General features: G+C 37.2%; 1 protein-coding gene across 4 annotated transcripts in view; it reads left to right on the forward strand.

Moving 5' to 3' along the window:
- Positions 1-14980, forward strand: part of LOC112553173 (AP-1 complex subunit gamma-1-like) — a 28750-nt gene that overhangs the window by 10979 nt on the left and 2791 nt on the right. For 2 of the 4 annotated variants that reach the window (XM_025220223.1, XM_025220220.1), the window contains 19 exons: positions 189-313; positions 568-709; positions 1031-1127; positions 3838-3914; positions 4228-4245; positions 7065-7160; positions 7452-7532; positions 8635-8733; positions 9763-9818; positions 10056-10169; positions 10562-10702; positions 11012-11066; positions 11287-11499; positions 12393-12520; positions 12744-12848; positions 13287-13437; positions 13675-13891; positions 14199-14356; positions 14831-14929. In XM_025220223.1, the coding sequence (XP_025076008.1) occupies positions 189-313; positions 568-709; positions 1031-1127; positions 3838-3914; positions 4228-4245; positions 7065-7160; positions 7452-7532; positions 8635-8733; positions 9763-9818; positions 10056-10169; positions 10562-10702; positions 11012-11066; positions 11287-11499; positions 12393-12520; positions 12744-12848; positions 13287-13437; positions 13675-13891; positions 14199-14356; positions 14831-14929 (2172 nt within the window). Of the gene's footprint in view, positions 1-188; positions 314-567; positions 710-1030; positions 1128-3837; positions 3915-4227; positions 4246-4646; positions 4656-7064; positions 7161-7451; positions 7533-8634; positions 8734-9762; positions 9819-10055; positions 10170-10561; positions 10703-11011; positions 11067-11286; positions 11500-12392; positions 12521-12743; positions 12849-13286; positions 13438-13674; positions 13892-14198; positions 14357-14830; positions 14930-14980 lie in introns of all 4 variants that reach the window. The other 2 variants (XM_025220221.1, XM_025220222.1) reach the window with 2 other exon arrangements.

Genomic DNA, 14980 nt, shown 5'->3' on the forward strand with positions numbered 1-14980 from the left:
ATTCATACCATTGTCCTGTTAGATATGAAATCTTCATTCATGCCATTATACTGTTAGGTATGAAATCTTACCCCAAGGGTTTGTCATGGTTCTTCTGTTGATACCGCTATGCAAATGATCTTTATGTATTCTCTTCAGCTTGCAATACCTTTGCATAATTGAAAATCCTTTGTACTTGCTTTTTGCAGCTGGAATGTCTGAAGTTGATTGCATCACCACGTTTTACAGACAAACGCATTGGATACCTGGGGGCCATGCTTCTTTTAGATGAGAGACAAGATGTACATCTCCTTATTACCAACTCCCTAAAAAAGTGAGTTGGCTGGATTTTATTTGTAGTGGGTTTGTAAAATGTCAGGGATATTTTATCATTTATATTTTACTCTGTTAAATTGACTGTTCAGACAAGAACTTTTTTCACACAAGAGAAAGAATTTGCTTCTAGAAGTTTTACAGTCTTGCATCAAGTAATCCTTTAGAGATGTAATATTTTCTTCTGCATGGTAAATAGTGATTCACACCTTTGTGATAGAAATAGAGCCTTAACATTTTGGCTTATGATTCCAGTGATCTTTCACATCAAACACAGTACATTCAGAGTTTAGCCTTATGTACCATGGGTTCTATTTGTTCCACGGAGATGAGCCGTGACTTGGCTGGTGAGATTGAAAAGATGATCAAATCCTCCAACGCTTACATCAAGAAAAAGGTAAGAGCACGCTAAGAAAGCTTCAAGTGTTCGAATTTTCATAAGTTGAAATTGTCATTGTAGCTTTGTCGCTATCAATATCTGTTGTTTCTTTTTTCCTTTTGCTGTAATGCCTTAAGCCATTGTGTGTATTATAGAAGATCAATGGATAATTTTTTAAAATGTCATCTTTCTTCTAACTATGAGTTTCAAAAGAGCTAACTTTCTGCAGTTTCTGTATGTGCAACATCACTTTTATCAATACTTAGATTGTTAAAAAATATATTGACATAATGTATGCAATCATTACATTGATCATCAGAACTGTAATTGCTTTTGTAGGCCATCCTGTGTGCTTTTTGCATCATTCGCAAGGTACCAGACTTAATGGAGATGTTCATTCCAGCCACACGCTCCTTGCTGAATGAGAAAAACCATGGTAAGGAGTAAGCTACAAAGTACATAAACATGATATACGGTAGACATATAGCAGTGATGTCATACATTAGACATAGTATGGTAAACAGTAGCAGTAGGTGAACATACAGTAGATGTAGAATGACATACAATAGCTGTCATTAATAGAGATTAGAATATAATGCCTGCCAAGACCACAGACTTTGTGGTATACAGTAGAAGTATGTGAACATCATGATGATGTAGATACAGTAGATGTTATAAAAAGAGTTGTCATATGTAGAGATTAGACTAGTTACTAGTAGTCCCTGCCAACATTTTTTATGGCTTTTAGAGTTGACTGTAACACTGCGTGCATGCTTTCTGAAATCTAAAGCCATACCTAAGAAAACATCTGCTCTGTAGAAGCCTGCAAGGTCGACAGAAATTTTTGTCCAAAAATATAGCTCTTCAGATCAGTTTCCTGAAGGTTTCTTTAGTGCTGTATGATAAGCTTCAGGCCAGACAAATCTTCCCAGCACTGAGTTTCTGAGGAAGATTTTAAGGGGATTGTGGTGGTGAGTCAAGAAAGCAGGTACATTCCTCCTAAAATAATCTGCCTTTAACCATCAAAATGTTGCACTTCAGCTTACGTAATCATTGTATGAGGAAACAATGTACTCTCTAATTTGATTGATGAGGTCAGCAAAAGGTATGCTGCAGATGGAAAAGAATGATTAGATTTGTTAAAGTATGTCAAGCAAAAATGGGGAGAAGGAAGCCATTTATGTTCTCAAGTGGGATAAGGTGCTATACCTTCAACACAGAAATATTTTATTTTGGGCTAACATGTTAAAGGTTCTTCAAGTGTTTTCACAGGCCTACTTGCAGAAATAATATTATTTCTGCCCGTTGAACTTAAAACACTTGAATAGTCAAGTCACACTTTGGCCCAAAGAAAAACAGGACACTTTTAGAATGATGTCTAAAACTAGAAGCTGAGTTATCCATATGCTTTTAAGAACCAAAGACCACCTCAGCCAGCAACGGAATACTCAGCACACAGCCCAGAGAAAAAGAAATCCTCATACTTTCAAAAAGCAAGCAGAATCAGCAGAATCTTCTTCAAGCAATAAGAATCTGCTCAATCTGCTTCTTCAGGGCCTTGAAGAAAAAAAAAAAAGCAAACTCAGAGCTGCTACCAAAAGAAGTGAACTGTGCCAACAAGAAAGGAATGAAGGTAGCTATGGAGAATTGGATCAAGAGCCAGTGTCGGGACATAGAGGATGGAATGACACGAGGTGACAGCAAGAGTGCTTACCAACTACTAAGGACCCTCACTAAGACAGATCAGCACAAGACCTCTGTCATCGAAGACAGCAATGGCCATCTCACAGAAAGCAATGCTGTACTCAACCAATGGACTGATTATTGCAAAGGCCTGTACAACTTCCAGTTGAGACCAACGCCAACATCCTTCTAAACAACTAGACTAGAGACAGTGAACCTGCAGACCTACGAGTTGTTCCAGCTGAGCTGCTCAAGCAAGGTGGAGAAAAAACTACAAAGTTCCTGACTGTCCCATGCCAAAGAGTCGTGGATGTAGTCACTAATCATACCCCTCCCCAAAATAGAAAACAGCAAACAGTGCCAGAACTTCAGAAGCATGCCTTATCAGCCTCCCAAGCAAAGTCATGCTGAAGATCATGCAAAACTGCAGAAGACCTGCTAGCAGATGAACTGGCAGTATTCAGACCACATAGAAACACAGTTGAGCAAATCTTCTCGTAGAAAAACATCATCAGCATGAGCGGGACCTCTACCACAACTTCATTGACTTTAAAAAGATTTTAAGTTAGTTTAGTATGAGGGGCATGTGATGCGAAAATTTAACATCAACAAAGGCCTCATTCAAGTCATCGAAGCGCTATGCAATAGCTCGAGTACAGTACTGCTGAACAGCCCAATAGGAGCTTCCCTTTGAATCACAGTAGGTGTATGTCAAGGATGTCACCTATCACCTATGCTATTTAATATCTTCCTGGAGAGTATCATGCTCGAAGCTCCCCACAACAATCATGCTTCCATCTCAAATGGTGGAAGACTGACTTGCAACCTATGCTTAGGTCTGTTATCAGGCACTAAAAAGAACTGCAAGACCTCACCAACAGACTGACAGTTCAAATGCATATGGCATGGAGACCAGCATTGAAAAAAGCAAAATTATGGACAATTGCAGCAGCTAAGCAGAGATCTGTACAGCTCGAAGAGGAAAGTAGCTTCAAATACTTGGGAGCCACCCTCTCCAAGGATGGCAGATCCATACCAGATATCCGTATCAGGATCACAACAGCAACAGTGGCAATGGCTAGACTAGACAGAATCTAGCATAGTCATAAGATACAGTTCACAACCAAGTACAAGCTGTACAAATCTCTGGTAGTGCTGATCCTGTTCTTACGGATGTAATGAAGACTTTGCTCACCGTGATGGAAAGGAGAATTCAGGCATTTGAGAACTTTGAGGACTGCAGCCTGTTTTATTGTCTGTACCAGGCATAATCTGGGACAAATTTTTCTTTTGCTCACAAAATAATTTATACATGTGAACATAATACATATATGTATAAAAAAAAACCACGTCCATATAACAATTTACATGCACACTTACCTATACCCTGTCACGGCTTCCTGTATTATTACAGAAAGTCCTGTTCCTATCAGTCTTGTGTACATCTGAGGTGTTCATTTCAGGTGTGCTGCTGACATCAGTGTGTTTAATCACAGAAATGTGTGAGAGAAGTCCAGACACGCTTCATCACTTTAGAAAGGTAGAGTATTCTAAACTTTTACTTGGGTTTTCTAAACAGAGCATGAAATCACCAGCATGCACTTGTACATACATACTAAGTAAAGGTCTTGTATTACAAAGTCTGGTTTGCAAGCATAGTTATCAGGCACTAACATTGTATTTAAGGTGGATGATTGCAGGTTATATTGTGGCAATTGTAAATTAAGTTGTAAATCATGTATTGTTGCAAAATTAATAGCTTTACTTTTCTGAATTCTTGATTTTAAAATAACTAGCATGATGTTGTTACTGAAAGCTTTTATATAACACTCTTGTTTTCATGTGGATGCAAGGGAGTATTTATAATTGAGGTAGGCTGCTTTTGAAGTAATTGTGCATGGACTATAAACTTGCAGACTTGTTCCGAAACTTTTAATTTTTGCTGGTTTATCATTTTATGTTTTGTGTTAAGTGTGTTTGATTTCGTCCTGCTCCCTGTTAATGACAACCATCTGAAAAATGGAAAATAGCTGTTCAAATAAAATTTTGTTGCTGTGTGACCTCACAAAGCTTATATTTTACAAAAATGATGGTAGTGTGCCCTTGCATAGTATACATAAGCTAACATTTAAAAAACAACCAGAAGTATTGTACATTTTCTATAGATGGTATAAAGGGAGCCTTCATGAAAAGGGGGAAAGTATGCAGATATTATTTAGTCTTCAGTTAAAAAGTATTAAAATTGTCATTTGATTTTTTTTTTCTCTTGAAGGAATCAGAGGTAGGAAATTCAAAAATTTCTGCAGGCTTGTAATATTGCAAAACCATGCAACAGGGGGTGTAGTGACTAAAGAATTAAGAAATCACTCCATGTGGAGAATAGCTAGAACCAAAACATTACCTGCCCTTGGGTGCCTTTAAGTTCCAACTTGCTTGCATTATTGAGTTCCTCTACTAGTGCTAGACAGGCATATTCTAGTCTTAAGAGAAAGTTGAGATGCATTGAAATGTGCATGATTGGTTCACCCTTGATATCCAAACATGGAATGGAATTTTGTAGCAGGTAAGAACTACCTCTTGCCACTTTTTAGTTTGTGGAGAGACTTTCTCTTTATACTGGCATGCTTGTCTACCTGGCAGTTCCCAATTTCTTTTCTTGTCCTTTTACAACTGAGATTTTTCAATCTTTACAACAGAGATTTTGCCACCTTCACAGTTGAGACTTTGCCATCTTTACAGTTCAGATTTTTTTAAACAATTTGTCAATTTATATAATTTTATTTTTGTGTGTGCTGCTCACCCTTTGTAGCTTGAAGTCTTCATCTTTGCTCATGTTGTCCACAATTTCTCCAATTTCTGTGGTGAAGATTGAGCAGTTTTAAAAGACTTTGATGTTGACCCTACTCCTCGTATGTAAAAAGCTTGTGGTCTCTTTGGACTTTTGGGTTTTTTAAATTTTTAAAGGGCACCTTTTTCTGCATCACTACTGTTTGATTTTCTTCAGTCATTTTTCAGTCTGCGATACATTGAAAGTTTACACATAATGGCAGTGTTCACATCCTTGCCAGATACAGGTTTGAGTTTTGTTCAGTTTCTCAGTTGGACAGCAATGCATGGAAGGACAAATCAGATGAAATATAGTCACTCAGGTGGACTTTTTACTAATTTTCATACTTGTCGATTCTTTCAAATATTGCGTAATGTTAATAGGGTTTTCACCCCAGAAACTGGTAAACTGTACTTGTGTTTACACTTTTACTGTAGGGGATGTCACTTTTAATCCCTCATTATAATTTTTTGCTTTTGGCATGAGAATATTTAATAACCATCAGGTAGATGGGGATTTAACTGAAAGCTGCCTCCCCTGTTGAAATGGGTGTGCTTTGTTTTGCATGTATCTCAGGATGAGTTTTATTAATTTTAGCATGCATGCTGTAGGTCCCTTCTGCTGCTAATTTTTTTATGAAAAGATCTTCCTACTGTTGCTTGAAGCTTTATTTATTCCTTTCGAAGTAGTTATAACAAGACATACAAATTATCACAGTATGAAAGATGCATGTGAGCAGTGCTTTATATTGGATGCTCAGCTTTTTTTTTTTTATAGAAAATGTTTTTGCATATATTCTTTCCTTTCTAGCCCAGTGTTGGGAGAGACACTTGTCCATAAAGATGGGTTGAGGGATAATCCTACACTAGCTGACACAACATTACAACCTACGCAGTAAATTTTGCTGCATTACAACCTACGCAGTAAATTTTGCTGATTTTGGTAGATTCTGCAGTCAAAACCACTCAGTATTCAGCAGTTATAGAATAGAACATTCGTACAGAGCAGAGGACTGACTACCATACCAAATACTCCTAAATAAAGTTATATTTTAATAATTTCATAGCTTGGTGTTGAAGGTTCTTCACTATTTCAATATGTTGAATATATTTACTGGTTGATTTCTTAAAGAAATACAAATTTATCATGTGCAGCATACTAATATTTTGGTTAGCATGAATCCAAACTCCATATTGTGATAGACTAGATACCTTTCGGTGCTGTGCACAAGAACGGGAAACACGTACATGTGCAGTTGGATCGCACCCCTCTCCTGCCAGACACACAAAAACTTGTTCCTGCGCACATGCTTAGGTGCACCATAGTTGTGTGTAGGTGGTTCATGAAGATCTTTCACTTACATGTGTGAGAATGACACAACAAATATGAAGTACCGTCATTAATGACATATTGGAGCATTAGGATTCACATCTCTTTGCTACAGTCTCATCCTGTTAAGTAAAATTTCCAAAACACCTTTAAAAAAAGGAATTATAGCAGCTAGTTGAAACCCATTTAAATAAAGCAGCAGTACTATGATTATTTACTGCTGAGGGAGATTGCCGGTAGGGATCGATAGTGTTTCACTATCATATAATAAATGTTTACCAAATGTTTATCTTATTTATCCTTGTATGGACATCATTTTTTCAAGTTTTTAAAAAGCAGGTCTATGTCTAAAAGTCTAAAAGTTAGGCATGTTAGTCAGTAAGGTTGTTTGGGAAGTTACAACAATTGTGAATTAAAGAGTGTTGTTGGGACATCAGTTTTATTCTGTATTAAGTGACAAATTTAAACTCTTGGCAATATTATGCTATTGTTGCAATTACTCCTTGATTTGCAGAATTTTCATGTTTCTTTCAGTTAGTACCACAGTTGGTTCGTATTTTAAAAAATCTCATCATGGCTGGCTACTCACCTGAACATGATGTCTCTGGTGTCAGCGACCCTTTCCTGCAGGTAAAAATATCACTTTGTCAGTTGTAGCTTTGAGTGAATCCACATCATTCTATTTTTCACAGATGTAGGTACTTTTCTGTTTGTGATATTTAGAAGTAATTAAGAAAGTGTGCTTATTTCTATACAAGCTATAGGCCTGTCCTTGTAAATGTATGGCAAAGATTTTTCTAAATGTATCTGCATGAATGAGAATCTCTTTGGAAAATTATAAAGAAGCTTCTCCATTGCCAGTGTTGACTAACAGAAGTTATTGGCAGCATTTATTACAGTAGCTCAGTTTTAATTCTGTAGGTGAAAATTTTGCGGCTTCTGCGTATACTGGGAAAGAACGATAATGAAGCCAGCGAAACCATGAACGACATTCTTGCTCAGGTGAGATGGCATCTTATCTGAACATTTGTGATTTGATGGGACAGAATGAGAGGTCTTTTGATGATCATGCTAATTCTTTTTAAAAGAGCACGCTCGGTGAACATTGCTGGAAATAGAGCATAAAGTATCACAAAAATGCATCACATATTCCGGTGGTATAACAAAGAGGCTTAAGAACTATTCATGTTTTTGTCTTAATCACACCTGAATTTGTCGAGAAAACAGGAAGCGATGAAAGGTTGGTTTTTCTAAAAATAGTTGCACAAACTGAAATCAAAGAGAAAAGATCCAATCCTCAGTAAAAAAAAAAAAAGAAAAAACAAAACTCGGACACAGTCTGCTGTTGCTGAATGTTCTCTTCAACGCTCAAATGGACTTTGTGTTTGTTTAGGAAATCCTAAAGATAATGCCAACAAACACCATTAGATTAACTTTGTTCAGAGATGTGTGTGTATATATATAGACATACACAAAACACTTTGTTTAAATGTGCCATGCAAACTTTGTTCCCACACCGTACTCCAGAATTTTCTCAAAACATTTCAAAATTGATTGTTATCCATATTAATGGAGCTTAAATGGGAACACGTGTGAGTAAGTAAATAGTAAATTTTGCATGCAGCTAAATGAGGAAGAAATAAGTAATTTTCTTCTGCTTTCCTAGTGGCAGGTGAGAGTGTCGATGTTTGAAGGCTTATATCTTGAAAATTAAGTGTAATTATATATCCTTATTTTGGTAATTATTTTCAAATGAACTTAACCCAATTGCAAAGAAAAAATGTTGCACTCATGTTGTCCTTTTAAACCATCATTACAATTGGAAACAGGCTTTCAGTGCAGACTTTCTGATAACTACATCATGTTGGAGAAAGTTTCATTTTAGGTTTGCAAGGTTTTATTATTAGGTGCTGCTTCTGCTGCTGTTATTGCTGTTTATTATGTTATTACAACCTAGATAATGTTACAAACAATTAAAAACAGTTCTGTTCATCAGCAGGTCACTGTAAACAAGAATGCATATGAATCATAATGGCTGCATTCAAGTCTCGGCATACAACACTCTGGGACATTTAGCATTGATAGCAAGGTTGTGTGTGTGCAGGTGGCAACAAATACGGACACCAGCAAGAATGTGGGTCATGCCATCTTGTACGAGATCGTGCTGACCATCATGGGCATACAGTCTGAAGCTGGCCTTCGTGTAAGCAGATGTATTAATGCTGATTTGTAAAGAGTTGTTGTTTTATTATTAAGAAATATGCTTAAGTCGTATCTTTAAGGCTTTCATGTTATAGGTCTATTAATGGTACCTTCCCCTGATAGCTTTGATATGCTTATGACTCACATCTGTATCATAAATAAAATACAGTGTAGCTCTGTGTGTGTGTGTGAGAGAGAGACCTCCGAGCAAATTTGGTATGAATATTTATTTGTTGATAGCAGAGGTCATAAACTATGTTAGGTAGATGTACACTGCTCTGGAACATGTTTATTTGCTGTGTTCTGACAATCAAAAACTTCAGCAGAAACAATGCAGCACAAAAGAAATTGCAAAATCTTTAGTTTTTCTCTTTTGATGTGGTGATTTGAGAGTATCTTATGAGACTGGAACAAAGGAGGTGTCAGCAGGAAAATGATGGTGGGGTTGGGGGATCACAAGGTAGTGGCAAGGTGCAGAAAGAGTGGAAAGGTAGTGGAAGGAAGGGAAAGGGTCTGGACAGCTATGGTCACCTGGCAACACTACAGTTTTTATTTCCCCTTTTACTGGGAACACTGTGCCTCCATTGCCAAATGAGTTGTGAGCCCATCATGTGTGGGGTGGGGTGTATTGAGTACATTATACAGTAGTACATTATACTATACTGAGGCTGCACATAAATATGCTTGACTCCAATGAAGTGATAGTTGAAAATAAAATAACACCTGGAAGAGCTTGTGGCAGAAAAGCAACCTTGACAAAGCCAGATAGCCTAGTATTTATGATAAGTATGTGCATTTATTAGTAATTACGACACTAACATTTGCTGATATGTTAGTGTGATATTTTTTGAATAAAGACAGTACTGACTTCTTTTCCTTATTTATAAACATAATAAACCTTTTCACATTTAGAAAGGGTGGAGAGAAATTTTGAGTATTTTTTAAAAACACTGCAATTTTAATATTATATGATCTCTGGTGGGAGATATATTTTCATATCTGTAATTGGATGTATCTTTCTTTTATATAGGTGTTAGCCGTCAATATTTTAGGGCGGTTCCTCTTGAACAATGACAAAAACATCAGGTATGTACTTCCATTTTGATTGCTTCACATTGTGTATTTGTGATGAAAGTCTTCCCTTCTATGACACTGTTTTCATTGTTGTGCTGCTTTACATCAATTATTATACATGAGAGTAATCCCAGTAGCATGTGCTGCACAGTTTCTACTGCTATACGAGGACTGGGAGTTAAAAAAAAATTAGTTCTTTTTCTTTCGATGAAGATGGCTTTTCACATATTTTTCATCATATGGGTATAGGTATGTAGCTCTGAACACCCTACTCCGGGTAGTGCATGCTGATTACAATGCTGTGCAAAGGCATCGCACAACCATCGTGGACTGTCTGAAGGATCCTGATGTCTCCATCAGAAGGTAGATAAATCTTTCTTTGTAGATACAGTCATACTAGTTTCTCATAGTAAAATATGCAGCAAGCCTTAAAGGTGACGAAAAACCTAGTTATGATAGTCCAGAAGTTATCTCCACTCTTGTGATGGCGGTTTGCTTATGACTGTACAGTAACATTGCATCATTTTTAGACAGAAAAGGTGCTGATCAGTAATTTAACAAGCAAAAAAATCTGATCTTTATCATGAGCATAATCTATTCTTCTTTAGCTGTTCACCTGGATAATTGCTTGTAGATATCATCTGAAGTTCCTTTGTGATGTTTGCATTGATTGAATAGTTGTAACATTTCTCGCACTTGTACCTGTAGATGCAAATGCTGAGGTTATGACCTTGACACCATTTCCTCCTTGTTAGGCGTGCCATGGAGCTATCATTTGCTCTAATCAACTCCAACAATATCCGTGGCATGATGAAGGAGCTGTTGCACTTCCTGGAAACCTGTGACCCAGAGTTCAAAGCTGACTGCTGCTCTAACATTGTTATTGCAGCTGCCAAGTATGGTGCTTTGCAAATCATTTGATTAATCATATTTTTTTCCTCAGCTACAACAATTTATTTTTTCAAGTGTTTGTCACCAGACAGAACAGGGGGTGGGAGATTCACCAGCATAATACATGTTATTTTAACAAGAAGAAAACTAATTAATCTGTGCCTTTAGATGTGCTTGTAATTTGGCAAGACTTGAATAGAAAATATTTTAGAAAACTAGCCATTCAAATTTGAAAATTCATTTCCAAAGCCTTAGTTTTTTTGTGTTTACAGATTATATGTGTTGGGATGTTACACCAACATCTTTATTTTCAGGTACTCACCGAACAAAAGATGGCATATAGACACAGTCATGAAAATCCTGACATCAGTAAGTTCCAAGTTTGTGACTGGTCAGTTAACACAAATAAAGTTTTGTGTTTGGGTGGGTTTAGGGATGCATGCTTCAGTGTGAAAAGAAAGTCATTGCTTTGGTGGAAGGATGCCATTGATCACAGCATGTTTAAGTACATTAAAAACACGATTGGTTAACTCTCTAGCCTGCCTGAAGACCTACCTTTTACTGCATGAAGCATTTTTGTCTGTCGCAGGCAGGGAACTACATCCGTAGTGATGTTGTGACAATCACCATCCAGCTTATTGCTGAGACCACATCCTTGCATGGCTACTCGGTGCAGCAGCTCTTCCGTGCCATGCAACAGGACTACACACAGCAGCCTCTTGTCCAGGTGGCATCGTGGTGTGTAGGCGAGTATGGTGACCAGCTTTTTTCCACGACAATTGAAGATGAGGAACCGTTGCAGGTGGGTCATGACTGGAACTCGTTATTTATTAGCCGCATCCACCAATTTTAACTTGAATAAGTAAGGGAAGAAACTGTTGGTACCTTTAGGAAATATTCTGTGGATTACATATCTTACGAAGCTGAGAAATAGTCAACCAATCAGGTGTTTTGTTATATTTGAAAGTAAGCAGGTAGTCAGTTCTTCAAGCACAGTGTTTGAAATGATTGCCAGTTTCTCATTTTGACCTGGATTTGTGTTCCAGCAACTGAAAATGACAATAAAATAGTAATAGTTGAAGTTTATGTTCTAATAAAATATTTCCATCCTTCACACTTTATGTTTGTATATTATAGTGTAAATTGTTTTTAATTTCTACTTCATGACCTACTTTCACAATATAAACTCTCCTTTTCATACATTTACCATCTTTCATTTGAATTAAGTACAAGATTACCAGAACTATATTTCTTAAACATCACATAAATGATTAAAAATGCTTTTTAAGAAAGTGTTTCATGGACGTTTGTCTTTATTGTAGATTAATAGGCATAAATATTGAAACACTACTGTTCAAAATGCTCATATTGATATCAAGCGAAAAGAGTAAGTTAATGTCTGTGACATGGGTCACTGTCGGTCGTGTCCACGTAGACGCCTGGACATTTTACGTGTTCTTTCTATGCAAAAAAGACTCAGTCTCGTTTGTAATAATTTTAACTGATAAAAGTGATCCTTAAGGCTTATGGTAAAGATCTGCATGCCCATGCTATGTTAAATTTAAATCTTGCTACTGATGTTTTGCATAGAAGAAATAACTTGTTTTCAAATTTAGCTTTTGTGGACATTTTTGTTGAACAAGGCCCTTGCAGTTTTTTTGTTTTTGTTTTGTTTAATGACTTTCTTTTTGACAGATCAGCGAGAGTGATGTTGTCGACCTTCTGGAGAAAGTGGTTGGCACTGCCAACTCCTCTGTTGTCACCAAGGAGTATGCCATCACAGCATTGATGAAGCTTTCTGCACGTTTTACAGCTACTGTTCCGTGGGTCATTTCTGCTAAAATATTAAATTTTCTAGGCTTTAGTAAAAAGTTTGTGTGAAATGTTTTTAACTCTAACCAAAAGAAAAAAGTAAAAATAAAAAAAAAAATCCTTCAGTTTCCATCATAGCAGCTCACTTTGGGTGTTATGAAATGACCATGTGCAGAAAGAATGCTTTAGAAAAGACAGCAAAAAACAATGAAGGTTTGACTGTGCATGTGGCAGGCGTATCCGGCAGGTTCTAGAGCTCTATGCCACTAGCACCAACATGGAGCTACAGCAGCGGTCTGTGGAGTACTCTACAATCTTCAGTGGCTTTGACCATTTGAGGTGAGGCGAAGATTTGTACTTTGTGCACATGAACTGTTAGCATGCAGATTGGGAAAGGGACTTAAAAAGGGATTTTTGTAATGTTTTAAGAAGGCAATCTGCTCAGATTCTTGGAGAGATTCACTTTGTGTTTGTTGAAAGCCTAAATCTCTGATAGAAGTTTACACAAGCATGAATTTTAATGGGTGAAGACTATTTTAGCCTCTGTGTAGATCCATCATGTTACTTTCAACAGTTTTGCTTCTACTTGTATAGTTAACCTTGGCAAATTTGTGGACTGTTAAGATGACTTCAGGTGGAATTCAGATAGTTGCATTACTTTTATTCAAGAGCTAAATCTTTAGCATTCCTTGTAGCATTTAGCCATGCAAATCAGAAGTGCTGGTGAGTTTTGTGCAGGCATCATTGTGCTGGTAAGCTGTTGCACGCACGTTTCAGGGCTGCCCTTTTGGAGCACATGCCACTTATCGTCACTCATCACCACACTCTGGAAAATGGTTTGGAGGCTGGGGACGACGAGTATCTATCAGAAAGAGACTCAATTTCACGTACTAACCAACAGAACATGCAGCCCTCTGCACCACGACAGGTGTGCCTTATGGCTAATTACAAAAGATTCTTGGTGGGGATCAAACTAATAGGACAGATGCATTTGGTTTTGAAGACTGGGAGTTCTCATAAGCATTTAGTTTCATTATTATTAAAAGACTAGTTGTTAGTCTTCTACAAAATAGCTTGATGATGCTTTTATATGTTGCAATAAGGGTGAAGGATTAATTTTTACTACTGGCTATGGACACTTAAAAAAAGTATTTCTTGTCTTCAGCCTGGAAACATCTTGGACATACTTGAGAATGGACAGTCCAGTGGACCAGGGGAGATGACTAAGATAACTGGGGCAGCAGACCTTCTGGACCTGCTGGGTGACTTGGGTCCAGCACAACCACTTTCCAATAATGTGGTGAATGTGATGCCCGTTGGCCCACTTGATGGCATGTTGTCTCCAGCAACGCAGGCCAAAAACCAGATAAATGGTACAGCAGGTTCGGAAAGTTGTTTCACAAATTATATATCAGCAATTTTAATAGATTTTTGAAGGGCTAAGTGATAAAAATAGACCATTTATTCTGCAGAAATAGATTTGATTTGTAATATCTTGTTGGTTAATTAATTATCTAGCGATTAGTAAATCTGTATCAGCAACATTGGAGTAGATAAGAGTCAGTGAACTTGGACTCAGGATATTGTAGTGACAAGTCTTTTCTAAAGTAGCTATTTGCCATGCAATTTTTATGCAGTCTTTTGTCAGATCCTTTCTTATCCAAGTGATAGATCTTTCTTTGACTGCAGGTTTGCAGGTCACAGCTTTTGAGAAGAACGGGTTGTGCATCCGATTTCTATGTGAAAGAGACCCAGGTGTGGTGTGTGCCACTGTTATCAACATGATAGCCACAAATTCCACCCCTTTTCCTATTACAGACTTCGTATTCCAAGCTGCAGTGCCAAAGGTAATCTGTCAAGAAAATGCCAGAAAACACCCCAATCTCTTGTACCATGACTCTTCCCCTTCTCCCTTACTGCCAGTATTCTCTTAAATCCATCATATTCTTTTTGCCATCTTCCAGATGTTTAAGTTTCGTGTTTTATCAAATCTGTACATCCTGTGGGAATACCCCGAGGGTATGTTATAATATTTGAACCAATATTTTAAAAATAGATTAAAACTGATCATATGTCGAAGGATTTTAATCTTGAAACTTCGTGCTGACTTTCCCGACTTGTGCAATGTTTTAGTGTGTATTTTATATTAAAAAGAATTGTGAATGTTTTTAAACAAGAGCTGGTTTAACCACAAGACATTAGGTAGAATGATTAAGGCTGATATTTGGTGTACAAGATTTAAACATTGTATTATATACTATCACAAGTGTTTTACTTGGTCAGCAGAATGATGACATAGTCATGGAATCTCTCTATTTTAGTCTTTCCAGCTAACCCTGCAGTCTCCTTCTAGCAGCATCATTCCCCCTCTGAACACAGACAACCTGACACAAGTTATACGCATAAATAATCCACAGAAGGTGAGTCACTCTGATCTTGCAACTTTTCTTGCAGCTGCTATGTGTGCGTGC

The sequence above is a fragment of the Pomacea canaliculata genome, linkage group LG12 (assembly GCF_003073045.1).
Source record: "Pomacea canaliculata isolate SZHN2017 linkage group LG12, ASM307304v1, whole genome shotgun sequence".
Taxonomy (NCBI): domain Eukaryota; kingdom Metazoa; phylum Mollusca; class Gastropoda; order Architaenioglossa; family Ampullariidae; genus Pomacea; species Pomacea canaliculata.